General features: G+C 39.7%; 1 protein-coding gene across 1 annotated transcript in view; it reads left to right on the forward strand.

Annotated features, from left to right (window-relative positions):
* Positions 1-19,484: 19,484 nt before the first annotated feature.
* cadm1b (cell adhesion molecule 1b) overlaps positions 19,485-21,671 on the forward strand; it is a 200,264-nt gene continuing 198,077 nt past the window's right edge. The window contains exon 1 of the mRNA XM_067365703.1: positions 19,485-19,581. Within this exon, the coding sequence (XP_067221804.1) occupies positions 19,506-19,581 (76 nt within the window). The 5' untranslated portion in view covers positions 19,485-19,505. The remainder of the gene's footprint in view (positions 19,582-21,671) is intronic.

Consider the following 21,671-nt stretch of genomic DNA (forward strand, 5'->3'; position numbering starts at 1 on the left):
CAATCAAAAAGGTTGTTTAGGTCATCTAACTTTTGACATGTAGGTCAACTGGTTTTGCTTTTGGACAAAACGTTTTACACGGTGATGACCAAAACAGAACCAAAATTATTTATCATACCCCAGACAGCAACATAGTGTGGCCCAAATCCGACCCAATTCTGGTACTATGTTGCTGTCAGGGACAAATGTAAATAAAAATGTAGGGTAAGCCTCAGAGTAAAAACAAGAGGTAATTGTGCCTTTATTTCTTGTAATTGTGAGTTTGGTAACACTTTACAATAAAGTCCCAGTTAAAGGGTTAGTTCACCCAAAAATGCAAATTCTGTCATTAATTACTAACCCTCATGTCGTTCCACACCCGTAAGAGCTTCATTCATCTTCGGAACACAAATTATGATATTTTTTGATAAAATCCGATGGTTCAGTGAGGCCTCTATAGCCAGCAAGATTATTTTCTTTTTTAAATGCCCAGAAAGCTACTAAAGATATATTTAAAACAGTTCATGTGAATACAATGGTTCAACCTTAATATTATAAAGCGATGAGAATACTTTTTGTGCGCCAAAAAACAAAACAAAATAGTGATTTATTCAATAATATCTAGTGATGGGTGATTTCAAAACACTGCTTCAGAATAGCTTGAAAAACACTGCTTCTGAATAGTAGAATAGCTTGAATACAGCGTGCGTCTCCCTCAGACTGTAAACGAAGCTCGGGCGCACCGGATAACACGTCAGTGTCACGGTTCACAGATACATTGTTTCCTTCTTGTCGCGTGCTCTGTGTTGTGACAGCTGTGGGTGTGTTTGTGCTTGTGTGTGTGAGTGTGTTTGTGGGCGTGTCCAGGCCATGCGGCTCATCAGCGGATCCAGCTGCCGCTCATCATCTCATCACCTGCTACTCATTCTCTCACCCTATATATACTCATCTCATTCTCATCTCCATTGTCAGATCGTTGTTTGGTGTCCTGTGTCGTGAGTGTTTTCGTCTGTTCCTGACCGGAGTTCCTGTTCATCTCGTCTTCAGTTCCAGTTGGTTGTCTACGTTGTTCGTTCTATGTCTGGACCTTGGATTTATCTTCACGTCACTTCTCGTCTCTATCATTCACCTTCAACGGATCATCTCAGTCCCTGCGTCACTGGAAGCCTGCACCATTCATTGACTGTTTGTGTCTCTCTGTTTCTCTTGGAATAAATCTTCATAACTTGCAATTGCTTCCTGTGATTCATCATGACAGAACGATCTGACCACGCTACGGAAGCAGCAAGCGCCCAGCAAACTACCCTAGAGGAGTTTATCAACAGCAACATGCGTCGTATGGATTCCCAGGAGAGAAATCTGAATGAAACCGGGCGAGCTGTGCAGGCTTTAGTGACGCAGGTGTCCGAGCTCACCCAACAGCTCCAGCTTCTCCGTGGTCCCGCTGCGCCGCCCACACCGGCCGTCCTCCCACCTACACCAGAGAACGCCGCCAGTCCCGAACCTCGTCTCCCGGTGCCAGAAGCCTACTCAGGTGAACCTAATTTCTGTAGAGCATTTCTGACACGTTGTTCTATGCATTTCGCTCTACAGCCCCGCACATTTAATACGGAACAGAGTAAGGTGGCGTTTGTGTTCACTCTCCTTACGGGGAGGGCTTCTCTTTGGGGGACGGCGGTGTGGGAGAATCAAGACCCATGCTGCGCCTCGTTCCAGTCACTCGCCGCGGAAATGAAGAGGGTGTTCGACCGGTCGGTCGCTGGGAGAGAAGCCGCCAGGCAGTTGGCGGAACTTCGTCAAGGAGGGAAGTCGGTGTCTGACTATTCCATTGAATTTCGTACACTAGCGGCTGAGTGCCACTGGAACGAGGAGGCGCAGTGGGACATGTTCCTGCATGGGCTGGCTGACCGTGTTCAGCGGGAGATCTACACACTGGACCTTCCGGCTACGTTTAATGAACTCATTGACCTGGCGCTTAGGGTGGACGCTCGGCTGACCAGGGTCGAGCGAAGGATTCCAGCCCAGAGGAGCGCGGAGGGGATTTGCTCCAGCAGCGCGGACACGGTCAGCCCCATTCAAGATCTTGAGCCCATGCAGGTGGGTCGAGCTCGGCTTTCCCGGGAGGAGCGGGAGAGGCGGAGGTCCCAAGGACTGTGTTTGTACTGTGGTGGAGCCGGTCATTTCGCCTACAACTGCCCGTTAAAAGGGGCAAGCCCGGCAGTAAGTTTGAGGCTACTGTCGGGTGGGATCTCCGCCGGAAAGCCCTCAACCACATCCACCCTCCTCCCGGTGAGACTGGGATGGTCCAATCATCTTCACGACTGCAGTGCACTCCTGGATTCCGGTGCTGAGGGTAACTTTTTGGATAAATTTCTCGCCATAAGACTTCACATTCCTTTCAAACCTCTCACCAACAGTATCGCCGTGCATGCACTCAATGGACAGATTCTCCCCACTATTTTTTACAGCACCGAGAACGTCACCCTGATCACCGCCGGAAATCACACAGAACAGACTTCTTTTTTCATTTTTGATTCCCCTCAGACCCCCGTTGTCCTTGGCCACCCATGGCTCACCAGACACAACCCCCGGGTAGACTGGATCCAGAACTCCATCGTGGCCTGGAGCGAGCAGTGTCATAAGTCTTGTCTTGTCTCTGCCAGTCCGTCCGTTTCTGTTTCTGTTTTACAGGAGGAAGCAGTGGATCTGTCTAACGTGCCCGTTGAGTACCTTGACCTGAAGGAGGTGTTCAGTAAGTCTAGGGCTGCTTCTCTTCCTCCGCACCGTCCCTACGACTGTGCCATAGACTTATTGCCAGGAAAGTCTCCGCCTAAAGGCAAGTTATATTCACTTTCGGTTCCTGAAAGGGAGGCTATGGAGAAATATATTTCTGATTCACTGGCAGCTGGGTTCATCCGCTCTTCCTCTTCTCCAGCGGGGGCGGGGTTCTTTTTTGTGGGGAAGAAGGACGGGTCCCTGCGACCTTGTATTGACTACCGGGGGTTGAACAACATTACGGTAAAGAATACCTATCCTTTGCCGTTAATGTCTTCAGCTTTCGAGAGGTTGCAGGGAGCGTCCATTTTCACAAAATTGGATTTAAGAAATGCTTATCATTTGGTTCGCATCAGGAAGGGGGATGAATGGAAGACCGCTTTTAACACCCCTAGGGGGCACTTTGAATACTTGGTTATGCCGTTTGGGCTTTCCAACTCCCCAGCGGTCTTCCAGGCACTCGTTAATGACGTGCTGAGAGATATGGTTGATCAGTTCATATAGGTCTACCTGGACGACATATTGATTTTTTCCTCTTCTCTCCAGGAGCATGTTCAGCACGTCCGACGAGTGCTTCAGAGGTTGCTAGTGAATGGGCTTTTTGTCAAGGCGGAGAAATGCGTTTTTCATGCACAGTCTGTTCCTTTCCTAGGGTACATCGTGTCGACTGAGGGAGTACGCATGGATCCTGAGAAGGTTAAGGCTGTGGTGGATTGGCCAAGTCCAGATTCCCGTAAGGCCCTACAGAGGTTTCTGGGGTTCGCCAATTTTTACCGGCGGTTCATTCGCAACTTCAGCCAACTAGCCTCGCCTCTGATTGCCTTGACCTCTCCCAAAACTACGTTCAGGTGGTCAGACGCAGCCAAGGCTGCGTTTGCCAAACTGAAGGCCTGCTTCGTTTCAGCCCCCATTCTTGTTGCCCCTGATCCATCACGGCAGTTTGTGGTAGAGGTCGACGCATCAGAGGTGGGGGTAGGTGCAGTGTTATCCCAGCGTTCTTCCTCAGACGATAAGATGCATCCGTGCGCGTTTCTTGTCTCCCGCCGAACGCAACTACAACATTGGTAATAGGGAGTTGCTGGCAGTCAAGTTGGCTTTGGAGGAATGGCGCCATTGGTTGGAGGGTTCTGGGGTGCCTTTCATTGTATGGACCGACCACAAGAATTTAGAATATATCAGAACTGCCAAAAGGTTGAACTCTAGGCAGGCTCGGTGGGCATTTTTTTTCGGACGTTTTGATTTTACTCTCTCGTACCGCCCGGGTTCTAAGAACATCAAACCTGACTCTTTGTCTCGTATTTTTGATCGTTCCGAACGCCCGTCTACTCCCGAGTGTATTTTACCTGAGACGTTAGTGGTCTCCACTCTCACATGGGAGATCGAATCGAGAGTCAAGTCGGCTCTAGAAGGGGTAACGCCTCCGCCCGAGTGTCCACCGAACCGCTTATTCGTGCCGGAGCAACTACGGTCCGTGGTCATTCAATGGGGTCATTGCTCCAACGTAGCGTGTCATCCAGGAGTCAGTCGAACTAAGTTTTTAGTCAAGCAACGATTCTGGTGGCCTCTCATGGCTCGGGACGTCCGCGATTTTGTATTGGCTTGCTCAGCCTGTGCCGTTGGGTTGCTTCAACCGCTGTCAGTCCCTTCGAGACCCTGGTCACATATTTCGCTAGATTTTATCACCGCCCTCCCGCCCTCCCAAGGGTACACGGTTGTTTTGACCGTAGTGGACCGATTCTCGAAGGTGGCTCATTTCATACCCTTGCCCAAATTACCATCAGCCAAGGAGACAGCGGTTACAGTCATTGACCACGTCTTTCGGCTTCATGGCCTCCCGATAGACGTGGTTTCTGACAGAGGTCCCCAGTTTGTGTCCAGATTTTGGCAGGAGTTTTGTAGGTTGCTGGGGGCGACGGTTAGTTTGTCCTCAGGGTTTCACCCCCAGAGCAATGGCCAGACTTAGAGAGCCAATCAAGATTTGGAGCGAACGTTGCGATGTCTGGTCTCTAAGAATCCTTCCTCCTGGAGTCAGCAACTTTCGATGGTGGAGTACGCACACAATACTTTACCAGTGTCGTCCACGGGCCTATCTCCGTTTGAGTGTAGCGTAGGTTACCAGCCACCTATTTTTCCTAGTCTGGAATCCGAAGTCGCGGTCCCCTCTGCTCACGCCTTTGTCCAGAGGTGCCACCGCACTTGGACGAGAGCCCGAGAGACTCTTCTCCAGGTGAGGGAGCGCACCAAGGCCAAGGCCGATCGCCACCGGTCAAGACCTCCCGTATACGTCATTGGTCAAAAAGTGTGGCTTTCAACTAAGAACATTCCTCTCCGATCCGTCTCTAATAAGTTTGCTCCCAAATTTATTGGTCCGTTTACTGTCACCAAGATCATCTGTCACCCGTTTTTCATTCCGATATTAATCCGCCTGCTCCGGTTCCCCCACCGCCGCGACTCGTAGATGGGGAACCTTCCTATTCGGTCAACCGTATTCTGGACTCAAGGCGGAGGGGACGTGGATTTCAGTACTTGGTGGACTGGGAAGGTTACGGTCCGGAGGAGAGGAGTTGGGTTCCTGCCAGAGACATCCTGGATCACACCCTTATCGATGATTACAATCGACAGGTAAGGGAGTCGGGGAACGCCAGGAGGCGTTCCTAGGAGGTGGGGTACTGTCACGGTTCACAGATACATTGTTTCCTTCTTGTCGCGTGCTCTGTGTTGTGACAGCTGTGGGTGTGTTTGTGCTTGTGTGTGTGAGTGTGTTTGTGGGCGTGTCCAGGCCATGCGGCTCATCAGCGGATCCAGCTGCCGCTCATCATCTCATCACCTGCTACTCATTCTCTCACCCTATATATACTCATCTCATTCTCATCTCCATTGTCAGATCGTTGTTTGGTGTCCTGTGTCGTGAGTGTTTTCGTCTGTTCCTGACCGGAGTTCCTGTTCATCTCGTCTTCAGTTCCAGTTGGTTGTCTACGTTGTTCGTTCTATGTCTGGACCTTGGATTTATCTTCACGTCACTTCTCGTCTCTATCATTCACCTTCAACGGATCATCTCAGTCCCTGCGTCACTGGAAGCCTGCACCATTCATTGACTGTTTGTGTCTCTCTGTTTCTCTTGGAATAAATCTTCATAACTTGCAATTGCTTCCTGTGATTCATCATGACAGTCAGCTGCCGAGTCGTGAACCCGGATTGACAACAGACCCGGAAGAGATGACAATGCTGAATAAAGTCGTAGTTTTTGTTATTTTTGGACCAAAATGTATTTTCGATGCTTCAAAAACTTCTAACTGACCCTCTGATGTCACATGGACTACTTTGATGATGTTTTTATTACCTTTCTGGACATGGACAGTATATCGTACATACATTTTCAATGGAGGGACAGAAAGCTCTCGGACTAAATCTAAAATATCTTAAACTGTGTTCCGAAGATGAACGGAGGTCTTACGGGTTTGGAACGACATGAGGGTGAGTCATTAATGACATAATTTTGAAAGGTTGAACCACTAGTCACGCTATTTCAACCATGTTTTTAACAACCTTTCTGGACGTCACAAGGTGCAATGACGTTGCTGCTTATGTGTGGTTCACCCAAAAATAAAGATATTTCTGTCATTAAAGAGACAGTTCACCCAAAAATGAAAATTTGATGTTTATCTGCAGGGCATCCAAGATGTAAATGACTTTGTTTCTTCAGTAGAACACAAATGATGATTTTTAACTCCAACCATTGCCATCTCTCAGTCAAATAATGGGCTCTGACAACGGCAGTGATGTCTAGCACTCATTGAAGTATATGCACGAGACATCACTGCTGTTGTCAGAGCGCTATTAGACATCACTAAGCGAATGCTGAACGCAGTTGGACATAGTGGTGTATTAGAGGTAAAAATTATATAAATACTGTTCAGTTTCTCGCACAAACCGATCATTTCGTGTCTTAGGACATCAATGTGTCGTCACGAGCCGCAGGGTTTAATGTGAATTGTCTGTGCATGTTTTTTCGACTCTTATTGATTGTGTTCCCATTCACTCCCACTATTTGACTGACAGACGGCAACGGTTGGAGTTAAAAATCATCATTTGTGTTCGACTAAAGAAACAAAGTCACCTATATCTTGGATGCCCTGGGGGTAAGCAGATAAACATCAAATTTTCATATTTGGGTGAACTATCTCTTTAATTACTCACCCTCATGTCGTTCCAAGGCCGCAAGACTTTCATTCATCTTTGGAACACAAATTAAGATGTGAATTAAGCCTATGCAACTACCACTTTCAAGCCCCAGAAAGGTAGTAAAGACATTATAAAAAGTTATCCATGTGGTTTAACTCCTGTGGTTTAACCTCTGTTTTATGAAGCGACGCGAGTGCTTTGTTTGTGTGATTTACCACTTTATTTACAAAATATTAATCTCCAATGTTGTTACATAATGTTGTTATAGCAATTTTAATTTTATTGTGAATAATTGTGACTTCATATTTCGTAATGTCACTGGATCATAATTTATTTTACCTTGTTGTTTTGTTCATGTTTTTTGAGGATGAGGTTTTTGCTTAAAGTTTGATTGGCTGCTCCACTTTCATTGTCAACAACAAGATATGGGAAGCACTTTCCTTTTCCACAAGTTAATAAACCTTTTTATTTATCTACTTAAATTTAAAATGGTTTTGTCCCTGCTGTCTGAGAACAGATTGGAACCCAGTTGAGAACAGCAGATCTAAGTAATGTTCTTAAAACTTTTTTTTCCAAGTTTTGAAGCTGGTCAGTTGACAGGACAGGGTTATCCTTCAGTGTGTACTTTTGAGAATTTTTCAATATTAACAGAGCACTGTTAAATCAATACTCACAGCAAGAACATTTGCGTATTTCTTGTGCTTGCCTCTTCAGCACTGCAGCACCAGCATTCAATAGATCATTCTTTGCACATCCATAAAAATACCCCTACAGGCGAAACCCATTCAGAAGCATCATATAAATTAAACAAAAGCTAATTAGCAAAGCGGTAAATAAAATGCATTATGTATTTTGTTATAAAACTGTGCTGTTTTATATCTACATGAGTTGGACAACTGCTTTCTATTTCCACATGTCTTGAACAGCAAGGAAACACAAATGGAGGCAATAAATACCACAATGCCTTTGATGTTGACAGATTTCTCAAAATATATAACAGATATTTCATTCAGTCAATCTTGAAAGAGAAGCTGACAGGATCATAAAGGATCATCACGATCAGGCGTGGAGGTTTATTTTATTCCATCAGAGAATGACTCACTGTATCTGCCAGAGTGCTGTGCTTTAATACAACACTGCAGTTAGGAGGAGAAAAAAAAAAAAAAAACCTGGTAAAATGGTTGCGTTTCACTAGGCAATGAATAGATGCTGTAGTTTATCATTGAGACTGTCATCATGACTGCAGCAAATGTCTTCCTAGAACACACACACATTTATATGTTCGTAGCTGTACAAAAAAGTGCTTTTCACCAATGTGACTTAAAGGAGATTACGTGCAATTACAAGTACAATTGTTGCCCTCAAATGAAAAATTTAATTTATCTTGGCATAGTCAAATAACAAGAGTTATTTGTTATTACGTAACAGTCGGGCTGTACGCCCCAATATTTGCATATGCCAGCCTATGTTCCCAACATTATGAAAGGCATTAGACAAGGGCAGGCAGTAACGTCTGGACAGCACAGCTGAATCCTCAGACTAGGTAAGCAAGCAAGAACAATAGCAAAAAATGGCAGATGGAGCAATAATAACTGACATGATCCATGATATCATGATGTTTTTAGTGATATTTGTAAATTGTCTTCCTAAATGTTTCGTTAGCATGTTGCTAATGTACTGCTAAATGTGGTTAAAGTTACCATCGTTTCTTACTGTATTCACGGAGACAAGAGCCGTCGCTATTTTCATTTTTAAACACTTGCAGTCTGTATAATTCATAAACACAACTTCATTCTTTATAAATCTCTCCAACAGTATAGCATTAGCCGTTAGCCACGGAGCACTATCAAACTCACTCAGAATCAAATGTAAACAATATAACAGTATACAATACTCACATAATTCGACGAATGCATGACGAACACATTGTAAAGATCCATTTGAGGGTTATATTAGCTGTGTAAACTTTGTTTATGCACTGTTCAAGGCAAGCGCGAGCTCCGTGGGCGTGGAGCAGGAGAATTAAAGGGCCAGTAATCCTGAATCGGCTCATTTATAATGATGCCCCAAAATAGGCAGTTAAAAAAATGAATAAAAAAAAAATCTATGGGGTATTTTGAGCTGAAACTTCACAGACACATTCAGGGGACACCTTAGACTTATATTACATCTTTTTTTAAAAAGTTCTATGGCACCTTTAAAATGTAGTTAGCTACCGTCTAAGATATCATTGCACCATGGAACCTCATAAGTGAACCTCACTGAGTTTGAATGCACTACAAAGGCAACAACGCAAAATAGTGTTCCAGACTAGTCTCACAATTTATTTCAGTAGAGTATGATGTATGATTGCAAAGCTAATAGAATAATGCCGCATTCATGCTATGTCGTAACTGTAATTATGAGATGACAACACGTGATGCTCTACTCAGAACTGTTCACGTCCTCAGACTTGGGAGTATGCATTTCTATGGCAACACTATCAATGCCAAATTGAGTCAGCAGCAGTCAATTTACTTAAAATGAGCAAATGCAGCTCAATACTTAATTTCTTTTCAAATTTAATTTCATTGCATTCACTTTATTTTGTAAAAAGGTTTACTTTGGTTAGTTCACCCAAAAATGAAAATTCTGTCATTTATTACTCATCATGTCGTTCCACACCCGTAAGACTTTCGTTCATCTTTGGAACACAAATGAAGATGTTTTTGATGAAATCTGTGAGCTTTCTGTCCCTCCATAGACAGCTATGCAATTACCACTTTGACGCTTCAAAAAGTTCATAAAGAGATAAACTAATCCATATGAATTGAGCGGTTTAGTCCAAATTTTCTGAAGAGACGATCGCTTACCTGCATCTTTTAACAAATCTGTGAGATTAATTCCTTCAAAAACAGCGATTTATAAAACGGATAGTTATGGCCCTTGATTCTGATTGGTTGAGCCGTTTTCGAAGCTGTTGTAAAATTCCCGAAAACATACAGCTGACTGCATCACATACAGTAAGTATTGCTGTGCCAATGAGTGTCTTAGCAACCACTCTTAGCAAAGTAAAATATGTTTGTTCTCTATTGATTTTGTTCATTGAAACTTAGTGCATTATGTAGATTGAAGAGTATTGCGAGAGACATATCGAGTGACTGAGTGTCTTACCTGCATTCAGACTTAGCATTTTCCTTCAGGTCAGTCCTATGTTCATAATAAAAAATTGAATGTCTGTTGTGATCTTGTCCTTTGAATATTTAATGGGTTTCCCTGTGCCCTGCTGACAATGACCGTGCTAGTCAATGCATTTGTCATTTACGACTAAGGGTCTCAATCAGTCTAGCTCCCGAGCTCGTGAATCAGTATTGTGTGCACGAATTCGGGCACTGGTAAGGACAGTAAACAGTAAGATGCTGGTTCACTACACATTAGGACACTTATGACTCTATTTCCGGCGACGTGACAACGTCCTCAACGTCCAACATCACTACTGGTATTTATGAACAACAACAGAGCTGATATTTTCTGACATTACTTGTAATGTTATTTAAAGTACATTATGATTAATTATTTGCCTACGTGCAACATTTCAGCCATGAATAAATTATAAGTGTTAGCTACATTATGTTCATTACCTGTCTAGCAATGTATGTTTATGCTGAAATATAATAAAATGATGGTCTGTATTTTTAAAAACATCTCGCGTATCGTTATGTGTAGAGCCGTGATTCAAGTTTCGCGCTTCAGAACTTCCGTTAAGGGAGCATAGTGAGCATCGATGCTCCCTGGTTTTCACGGTGCATTGTGGGACTTTTCAGGGAGCGAACGTTTCAGTGCCCTGGAAGGATTCTGCGATTGAGACAGCCCTTAAAATGGCCGACTCCCTGGTCATTGCCCTGACTACTGAACTAGGGAACTGATTGAGACACAGGGTAAGTGACTCCATGTCAACTCAAATGTAACTGCTGTTGCTGTTCATGCACTATTTTTTCCGGCGGAAGGAAGGTTTTTAATGATTTTACTTCATGAAAGTTGCATTGACATTGACACATATTTTTTGGCTTTAATATTTACATTGTGTGGTAACCGTTTTATAAAAACTATAAGGTTTACTGTGAATTTATAACAGCTCCGCTCATAGGCGCCCACGGAAAAATACGAGATATTCTCCATTGATTGTAACCAATAAAAAATCGATTGGAGCTTTCAGACACATCTTTTTATAGTTTATTTAAGGCCATTTATATGGCGATATTTTAATGGCAAATATTGAGAGCGTATCCAATAGTTGCGCGAGCACAAATGGCTCTGCTCTCGATCAGATAACGTACATGCGCGCGCTCAAAACTCTTCTTGCATCAGATATCAGCAAGAGCATGACTCGCGACAGCACTCGTGAAAAGAATGTGCTTTTGGGTCGAAATTGTCATCTTGCTGCACGGATATAATGCAAATAAAATATCCAGTTGACGTTGTTTGAGTTAAATAAGAAGGGAACTAGCGCTGAAACGTGTTGTTTTTTGAAATCATGCGTTGTGGCTCATGTCTGTAGACATGCGCGTCAATCTATCGCTTTTTCACTTGTACATACAATTTCGCTTGGTGACTCGTAACTCTTAATTAGAATATTTACGACTCCACTTGAAGGGCACATTACTCAGTTCCACCACACAAGGTATTTGATTTGAGTTATTTTGTAACTCAATTCAATACCATATCATATTGAATTAAACCACTTACCTACCTTTTGAAAAAGCCTTTCATGTTGGGAATGTACCTGAATGAATAAGTGATCGATAAGTGATCTTATATGCGTTTTACATTTATGCATTCATGCATTTTGCAGATGCTTTTATCCCTGTAAGTGTATTCAAAGCATACATTTGTTTCAGTTTTCATATTCCCTGGGATTCGAACCCATGACCTTGGTGATGCAACTCCTAGTTTTTCTGAAAAACCTGTTTACATGCACCACAGAATCACATTTAATCAGGCTTTCCGACAGGGTATCTGAAGAGAGAGGTCCCCAGACGGCGCGAACTGTTCTTTCTACATAGCGATATTTTTAATAGAGAACTCTGTAAGCAAGGATGATCTGAAGCGGTGATTTGAAACGGCCCAGAATGCTTTGTGTTATTGATGCATGCCTCCACATCTATCGTGAAGGCCTGATAAATTGCTTAATGCCTTTTAAATCTGCCACTGCTATTGCATTGATACCATTGAGCTAGAGGTAATGTGTGGCACCCCAGTATGAGGAATTTATGAGTTTTGTCAGCATTCATTACGGCCATAGCCTCAAGGCAAAACAAAGGGAATTCAACTGTCTTGGCTCTCTGTTCCTCCTGTGGTTCCCCGGAGAGTTCAATGGCACACAGCGGTCAACCTGCGCACACAAACACACACACATACACAGTTTCACCAGTGGATAGGATTTGCGGTTCAGTGCTCTTATGTGCTACAGGGATCAGGCTGAGCTGTGACCAGCCTGCACTACAGGGAAGCTTCAATCATCCAATATACCATCTCTCACATTTCCTTGTTTTGTATGATTTATGTTGGACCTAGAAAGATGGAAAAATCCTTAGAAAACCAACTGTCTGAATGGACTCTTTTCTTAAAGAGATCTCAGAATGTCAGAGTGCCTGAAGAGTTAGGGATGCGCAATATAGCCTAGTGGTATACCACATCGGGTATAAACCAATATAAGATTTTTTTCTGTATCAAATTTACTGTACTACCCTAACAAAAGCCACATTTTTTACACTTTTTACTGTACCAGTCTTTTTTTATGGACCCTTCAACTTGTCAAATAGGACAATGCACACAGCCGTATTGCGCCATCAGCCCACAATGAGGTTTCTCGGCCTTCACAGAGGATGCAATGCATTAAAGCGACTGTGATATTAGAGATATGCTGCCCTAACAAAAGCACAAGATCTTTAATAATTCATGCACATCCATAATCTTGTTTTCTTTATAGTAAAATGGCAGTGTCGCACAAAGGAAATAGGTTATATATAAACTAGGGCTGTCAATCGATTAAAAATGTTAATCTAATTAATTACATACTCTGTGATTAATTCATCTAAATTAATCGCATACATAATTTTTGCTGTGAAAGTATTAAATATTTCAATTCAAATGAATCAGTGCAGGATTTTTCCTGGGTCAAAAATGGTCTTCGGTGGTGACAGACATGGTCATCCACACAAACAGTAAAAAGTGCCCTACCCACGTGATCTGCAAGCCTGATACTGACAGTAAAGTACCCATCACTCTCACTGTAATTCTTTCTTGCCCTCTTTGCAAAAACTGATTTTATAACTTTGTAAGAGAAGAACCTGAAAAGTATTAAAAAGTAGCATTTAGAAGTTATATTAACTAATAATATAATTTTCTACCATATACAATTGAATGCACCTAGCTAACAACAACTTGCTTTGTTCTGGTTTCACCTCACTCCAGTCTAAATTAACTGATTATATATTTTATATTTTGTCATTTAAATAACCTGAAAATATTGTGGATTATTAAGGCTAATTTTACTAACCACTCTTGCTAAATGGGGTAAGCACACTTATGTTCTCATTTCAGAGTTGTTCGAGTAAATGATTCATTATAGGCCGTGTGGACAGATCAGTTGTTGTCGTGATTCATTAAAATGAATCCGTTCAAATGACTCATTAGGTCGCGAATTGGACATTAACGGACGTTGACGCGTTGCGTGCGAATCGCGACTGTCATTAGGACATCGCAAAAGATTTGTCAACATAGAAAACACTTTACCACTGGATAGGACTTTCTTTTTGTTTACTGAAAGTGTGGTTTATGTCAGCTGCACGTGCAGGGCGCCTATCAGAGAAGATGAGGTGATGTTCTTTTGAGCACTATTCACACCCAACGGTTATTCAGGAAAAACATTCTCCGAATGCGCCTTGTGAAACATGGATTTGGTCTTACGAACTTTTAGCATTGTGTCAGTTGATTTAGATTATTATGTGTGAGGTCGAGAGAGTGCAAAGACGGTGCTTACTTTGAAGAGAGCTCTGCTCGTTCTGTCCATCAGCGCAGCAGTCGTCTCCCTTCTTCATTTTACAGTAGAATGGTGGCTAGAACGGCTCCAGGTTCAAAGGTCAATACGGAGTGGATTAATCTGCATTATTTTTTTTAACGCTTTATTTTTTCTCAATTTAATTCATCGAAATTAATGCGTTATTTTGACAGCCCTAATATAAACTGAAAATTGTAACACGTGAGCATGCAAAAAATTCCTGTGCACACATAAAAAAGTTTCTTGTGCCCTTTGCATTAGTTTCTCATGTACACCGAATGTATGTATACTTTTTATTTCTGCAAAGGTCCTTTTACGGGCTCCATAGAGCCATTTAATTTTTTTATTAAACAAACAAACAAATAAACAACAAAACTGGCAGCTGTGGTTGCCAGAAATTCACCATAAGAAATACTGTGACATTTTTTCCAGTATATTTTACAAAAGTTATATATATATATATATATTTCCAAAGTTACTAGCCAGTAGCGTTGACAAAATTACCGACTTCGATACCAAGTCGATACTGACATTTTAATGTGACACTTTGAGTACTGTTAAGTGGATTCTTAACTTCTGATTGGCCATTGTGTTCACATGCTCAACAGATATGTCTGTGATTGGCTGCATTGTTCAACGCTTCAAAAACATAACACAGGTGGTCCAGTAAAAAGCCACGTGATGAATCGAATTCACTGCAAGTAGCCTGTTCATAAAACATGTCCAACAGTCATATATAGACAGTGCCCAGGGTCATACACACATAGACAAAACACCTGCAGGGTAACAGGTGCACCAAAATAATGCAATAAATACTAACTAAATAACATAAAATGGAACATAAAACACCCTAATGTACATGACTGATAACAAAATTGAGAAGAAATAAAACTGTTATGAACAGGTACATCTGGAATTTTTTATTTTTATTTTATTTGTGAAAACCATAACTTTGATAGTATTTTGCAGTAAAATTACATATAATGCGATGTTCAACCATTTACAATTTTCACTGTATATGGTTATGTAACAGTTAACCAGGCTATACTGTAACATTTTTAGTAAATTACAAACTTTTTCATACAATGCACCTTTGCCATCACCTAATGCTCACATTAAGTTGATCTTTAAAAACTGAATCTCAAAATATAAATTTCCATACTGTACATTATAATGTTGTGATGCCTAAATTGACTTTAAAATGAAAAACGCTTAAAATTATTCACTTTTAGTTCTTTTTAATTTATTTACACAGTGAAGAATATTAATAACTGTAATCTTATATATTTAAAGTAGGTTATCAGTCATGAAATAAAAATAATTATTGGCCATAATTTTAATATTGATGTAAGGTATGTGACACCAACATTCAATAATCCATTAAATGAATTATTAATAATTATTGGAAAAAACAAACAAACAATCAATCTGAATCCATATGGGACAATAGCATAACTGTATGTTGTTTACGGCTGCCAAGCAAATAGCAACTCTACACATAGAATTCAGAGTCTGAACTCTCCTCTTTATAAACTAGGCAGTCAGATCCTGAGCAAGCCTTTTACAGTGTTGTAAACTGAAATTTATTGATTAAAAATGAAGCCTGGGGAAGCAAAAGCACAGAGTCACATACAACAGCTCAGACAGGTACTACCCAAAGCTTGTTATCATGCTGTTATACAATAACTCGCTGCAGAATTTGCTACCTTTAAGAACGTTAAAGTTGGCAGCCTGCCACGGATAATGATATCAAAAGTGAATTTGATGCGTGGAATTCAATCGTTGCAAAGAAAACTGGCTGGGAGATTAAAATTAGGTTCTAAATGCTATCTGTGGCTGTCTTAGAATGAGGATTGACATGAAACACTCAGAAAAAAGATGCAAATAGATTGAGCAATTAGATGGCATTCTGTCTGCACGGTTGCTGGTACTGCCATGGCAATACAGACAGGGCAGATAATGCACTACACTGTTCCAATCCCTGCACTTCTCTGCTGTAATTTTCTGTTTATTTTTCCCTTTAGTTTCCTTTTTCTACACCGCTACAACTAGCACACAGCTATATGGCATTCTTTAGTTAAGAATTCGATTACACTCAGCATTTAAACAGGGAAGTCTAGACTTTGGTCTCTCAGGTCTGCTATGAATAGGGCTATTGATATGGATAGCTTCGCCTCTCTTTGGTGTTCCAGAGAAAATTGTGTATTTGTCAATGTAATTAATGAGTCTGGCAGTTCATAATTATTGATAGTGACTGCTGAGTAAAAAGAAACCATAAACGAACAAAAAAAGAATGTTTTTGTTGCAACCTTGAGGTACACTTGATCAAATTAGTGCTTGTATAGAACTGGATGAGGAACAAACACATATTTTGACTGGAATAGAACTACAAATCACTGTAACAATTTGTAAAGTTTTGGAATTTTTTTAACAAAAGTGTTTCCCCATGCTCTTCAAAACTGTAGTATGCTATAGTCACTGTATCTAATTGAAATAGTACTGGGTATTTTCTTCTAGTTGGCATACCATGATTCTGAATGATTATCATAAACATACAGCATACCAGGCTTTTTACATGGTACTCCAAAGTATATCTGGGAATACCATGCTATTACATCCAACCATGTCCATATTACAAGTTATTGGCTGAAAAAGCTGGTTTGGGTTTTGTTTACAGTTTTCTTCTAGTTATAAATACTGAAAGCCTGTGGTTCAGTAAGTTTTCTTTTTAGGGTAATATTTTAATCAATTATTTTATGCCTTGTGGAGTAATGTTAAAATTTTGTGGCTCTTGTTAGAGTGAAATAAATTAGTACGTAGAACTACTAAATATTTTAATGAACAACATGTGCTTAAAGGGATAGTTCACCCAAAAATGAAAATTATCCCATGATTTACTCACCATCTTCTGTCAGATGAACACAATCTGAAATGTGAGATATGTTTAAAAATGGCTCTGCCTGTCTCTTCCAAGCTTTATAATGGTAGTGACCAATCACTTTCTGAAGCAAAGTGATTGGTTTTTGTAAGAAAAATATCCATATTTAAAACTTTATAAACTAAAATAGCTATACTCTGCGCTTCCACGTTCATCATTGCATCATGCGTCGGGTCAGAGGTTACTCTTCTGCCGCAAATCGATGCGTATGGCCATCAGCTAGTTTTGTTAATAAAGTTTTAAATATGGATATTTTTCTTACAAAAACCAATCACTTTGCTTCAGAAGGCCTTTATTAACCCCCTAGAGCCGTATTTTTTGGGCTTCAAAATCTGGGCCTCTATTCCGTACTATTATAAATCTTGGAAGAGCCAAAATATTTTTGAATATATCTCAGATTTTGTTTGTCTGAAAGAAGATAGTCATATTATACACCTAGGATGGCTTGAGGTTGTTAAATGTGACCCTGGACCACAAAACAAGTCATAAGTCGCACGAGTATATTTGTAGCAATAGCCAACAATACATTGCAGGGGTCAAAATTATCGATTTTTCTTTTATGCCAAACATCATTAGGATAATAATTAAAGATCATGTTATATCAAATATATCAAAAATGTATTTTTGTAAGTAATATGCGTTGCTAAGGACCGCCGGCGCCACCTAGCAACAAAAACATATATATATTATATATATATATATATATATATATATATATATATATATATATAATATATATATATATATATATATATATATATATATATATATATATATATATATATATATATATATATATATATATATATATATATATATATATATGTATGTATGTATGTATATATGTTTGTTTGTTTTTCTCAGCATTTTCTCAGCATGAGAATGTCCAATTTTAACATAATATATATTTTTACTAAAATTTCAAAAAGTGTTCTACCTACCTTTTGACTCTCCTTGCTACAGTTTTGGAATTATGAGTCTTTACTTTTGTGTTTGTCACTCAGAAAAATACAACTCTAAAAATGCCTTCATGTCTTTAATAAAGGTGATTTTTTTTTTTTTGCACCCTCAGATTCCAGATTTTCAAATAGTTGTATCTCGACCAAATATTGTATCCTAACAAACCATACATCAATGGAAAGCTTATTTATTCAGCTTTCAGTATATGCGGTATAAATCTCAATTTCAAAAAATTGACGCTTAAGCAGATTTTGTGGTCCAGGGTCATTTTTAGGTGAACAATCCCTTTAATATGTAATTATTTGTGGATGGATGCATTTCATTGGGGTTCAAAATCTGGACCCCCTATTCACTACCATTATAAAGCTTGGAAGAGCCAAGATATTTTTGAATAGATCTCAGATTGTGTACGTCTGAAAGAAGATTTATTTCTCAGATAACATTCACACCTAAGATGGCTTGAGGTTGAGAAAATCATGGGATAATTTTCATTTTTGTGTAAACTAACCCTTTAATATGTATATTCTGTGAAGTCATCTGCACATAGATATTCATATTGGTATTGCAATTTATTATAGTAATATTTATGCAAATGTTAATGCAGACTTTTACAAAATAAAAAAAGACATTTAGTTAGACCAGTCAGCTCCAGCAAAGGATGTGAAAAGCAGGATCCTCAGAAGTTCATTTGCATTTTGCTAACTTAAGATGACTGACGGGTTAATGCAGTAGAATGCAACAAAATGATTGCACTCATAAATCACTACAAATACTCATGCACAGATGGATGAGTATTCGGTGTGATTTATGGGTGGGCAGCTGGACAACTGCAATGACATTGCTATATTTTGCAGTGTCACTTAGGCCTATATGTTTGTTTTTATTCTTCTTTTTTTATAAAGGTTTCTATGTTTATTATGTCTCGATCTATACTTCAAATATGTTTTTGTCTGAACATGCCATATGTAAGATATATTGTCGAGGAGGAGCAAATGAAAATCGTTTAAATCCTAGTCACCTCTGATAGTTAAGGCTGCTCTCCCTCACTTATGAACACAGGGGGCGCTGTTTGTGTGTGAAACACTGATGTTTAGAATGCGCTAGACTAGAGACTGGCTTGATTCACAAAAACCTTTTGACAAATTTATTCGTTTTGTTAAAAAAAACCGCACAAAAATGAAAATATTGTAAATCCTTTCTAAGACTTTTTTATAGTGTTTTTCTCACTTTGGAGATTATTATGAGCACGATAGATAGATAGATAGATAGATAGATAGATAGATAGATAGATAGATAGATAGATAGATAGATAGATAGATAGATAGATAGATAGATAGATAGATAGATAGATCTCTGACAGGCTGACTGCACACCTTTACGTAAATGTTTAAGTAGCATTTAATGGGATAATTTAATAAAAGTAATATTTAGCTCAATGTGTATAAAACGAACACTTTCTGTTGGCTAATTGACAGATGACATGTTAGCAGAAGAATCGTATACTTTGCTCGCGCTCGTTTGTGTGTGTGCGTGCGCGCGCGCGTGTTTACTCCCTCCCAATTCTCCGCATCTCATGATCCTGTGAGCGCCTCTAGGTGATTTAGCGTCGCCAGTCCGAAGCAGGTGTTCAACATGGCGATCTCGGGACTCGGATCTCACTCTATTTCACTCTTTTTCTGCCTGGTTTTAGCAACATTTCTGCATAAAGGTAAGACAAGCGGAGCATGTATGAAAGCTTGTGTTTAGTATCGAAGCGAGAGCAGTGTGTAAACAACATATGTAACACTTGCGCACGTCCCTGATGCTGTTCAAAGCGCTCATAGTTTACCTGCAACAGTCTGCATGGAAAAAGCTTCCATATGAAGAGTTCTTTAGCAGCACGTTTTGCTGTTCTGAATTGTGTTTTTGTTTGTTTAGCTGGAGAAAAGTACTGTCCAGATGCTGTACAGTAGACTAACCCAGTGCTGCTGATGAGAGGGACGCAAGTCCGTATCACACAGCCCAGAAGTCAATACATGCTGGTGATCTGAAAACGAGTATAGGGTGTCCTTATGTATTTAATACACATGTGTAATATAGATTTTAAACGAGTAATGCGCACATTGCAGAATAACACACACTTGCATCGACTTTATGGAGTGAGAGCGGCACTGCGCGCACTTGTCTAATGTTTCTGTAAACATACCGGCCATATTCAGTTCATTGTGTGATCTTATACGTACATTTTCATTTTACCTATTTGGCTAATGTTGCGTTGGTGTTGTTAAAAAGAGCTTAAGGTAGTTTTCCAGCCTTAAATGGGAAACGCTCCTCTGTTAGAGCACGCTGAGATTCACTTATGGCAAGCTGTTTTAACATTTATCACTTATAGCTACTAGCTAGCTCCACTTTAATGTTACTAGCAGGCCTACTTATTTTAATTACTACTAATCCTGTGGTGACTACTATCTTTTCTTTTTTAATGGTACAACTATTCATTAGATACTACCAGGGGTGGAGCCAGAAAAATCAAGTGTAATACCAGTTTATTCTGACCTTTGTCTAATTGACATGTTTATATTTTTCTCATCTCTTGCTTTTAATTGGCTATAACGAATGAGATGCCCTGCTGTACAATAACCAATAATGTTTAATGTTCTATAATATTTTATTATATTTGACAATTTTAGAATTGGTTTATGGAGACTTCCTTACGAACACTTAAAGAGTTTGGCTCCAAAATCAGTATTGTATTGGTCGGTATTGAAAAGTCATTTATTAATTTTGCGCTAAATGCGATATCCGTCGTGTTATTCTGTCATGTTTTCTCCCTTTCTTTCCAAAACGCAACAAACGCCAGTCTTCTTTTTCTGCAGAACACGATATATCCGCTTAACCAATCACAGTGCACCATTCCACCCACTGTAAACATTGAAGGCTTTTTTAAAAAGACGTTTTTAATACCTATGTACTCGGCCAATGTGTTTATTTAACCGTGCGGTGGCGCCAGATACTCTTTAATCGGTAATGACAAATAATTTATAACATTAACAAGATGACCTGTTGAATTCATTTTGGGAGCGACGGCTGAATGTATTTTTAGTAAAATGCCTGTAAATAAGATAAATATTGGCAAAGTTTAGACTCTGTCATATATGTGAATCAACTTACTTTATTGTGTATTTTCAATTTGAAAAATAACTTTTATATTGATGGATTAATTGCATTTTGAAAAAAAAAAAAGTGTCATGGATTTATTGCATTTTGGGGAAAAAAAAATGTTTTTATAATAAACTTTTTAAAATCAAAATGTAGATTTGAATTTTTAATGTTTTTATAACCAAAATATGCTATGTGAATGTTTGAAAAGGAAAATAGTGGTTTTCATCTTGCCACTTTCTTGGTAAAAAAAAGTTATTGCGTTTTGGAACCAAACTCTTCACTTGTGGATTAAGGTTTTATACAATGTTAAAAAAAAAAAAAAAGCCATGTGGCTTTTTATGACAGAATAATGCAGAAAATGTATTTTATTATTTCTACTGTAATAAAAGGTATGTCAATTATACCTGCATTATTCATATACTTTTTTATGAAAATACCCTGGGATAGCTTGAAAAACACACATAAACCACATATTGTTGCAATAATGTGGTTATCGTATTCACGTTTTTATTCAGCTACAGCTATAGATGGGTGCCTTTGTCTAGGGCTGCTCTAGTCAAGTAGCCCAACTATTTCATCATTATTGATCAGCCATATCACCTTGAAGCCCAAGACTGGTTTCCCACTGAAGCTAAGCAGGGTTGAGCCTGGTTAGTA

Source organism: Chanodichthys erythropterus, chromosome 17 (genome assembly GCF_024489055.1).
Source record: "Chanodichthys erythropterus isolate Z2021 chromosome 17, ASM2448905v1, whole genome shotgun sequence".
In the NCBI taxonomy this organism is placed as follows: domain Eukaryota; kingdom Metazoa; phylum Chordata; class Actinopteri; order Cypriniformes; family Xenocyprididae; genus Chanodichthys; species Chanodichthys erythropterus.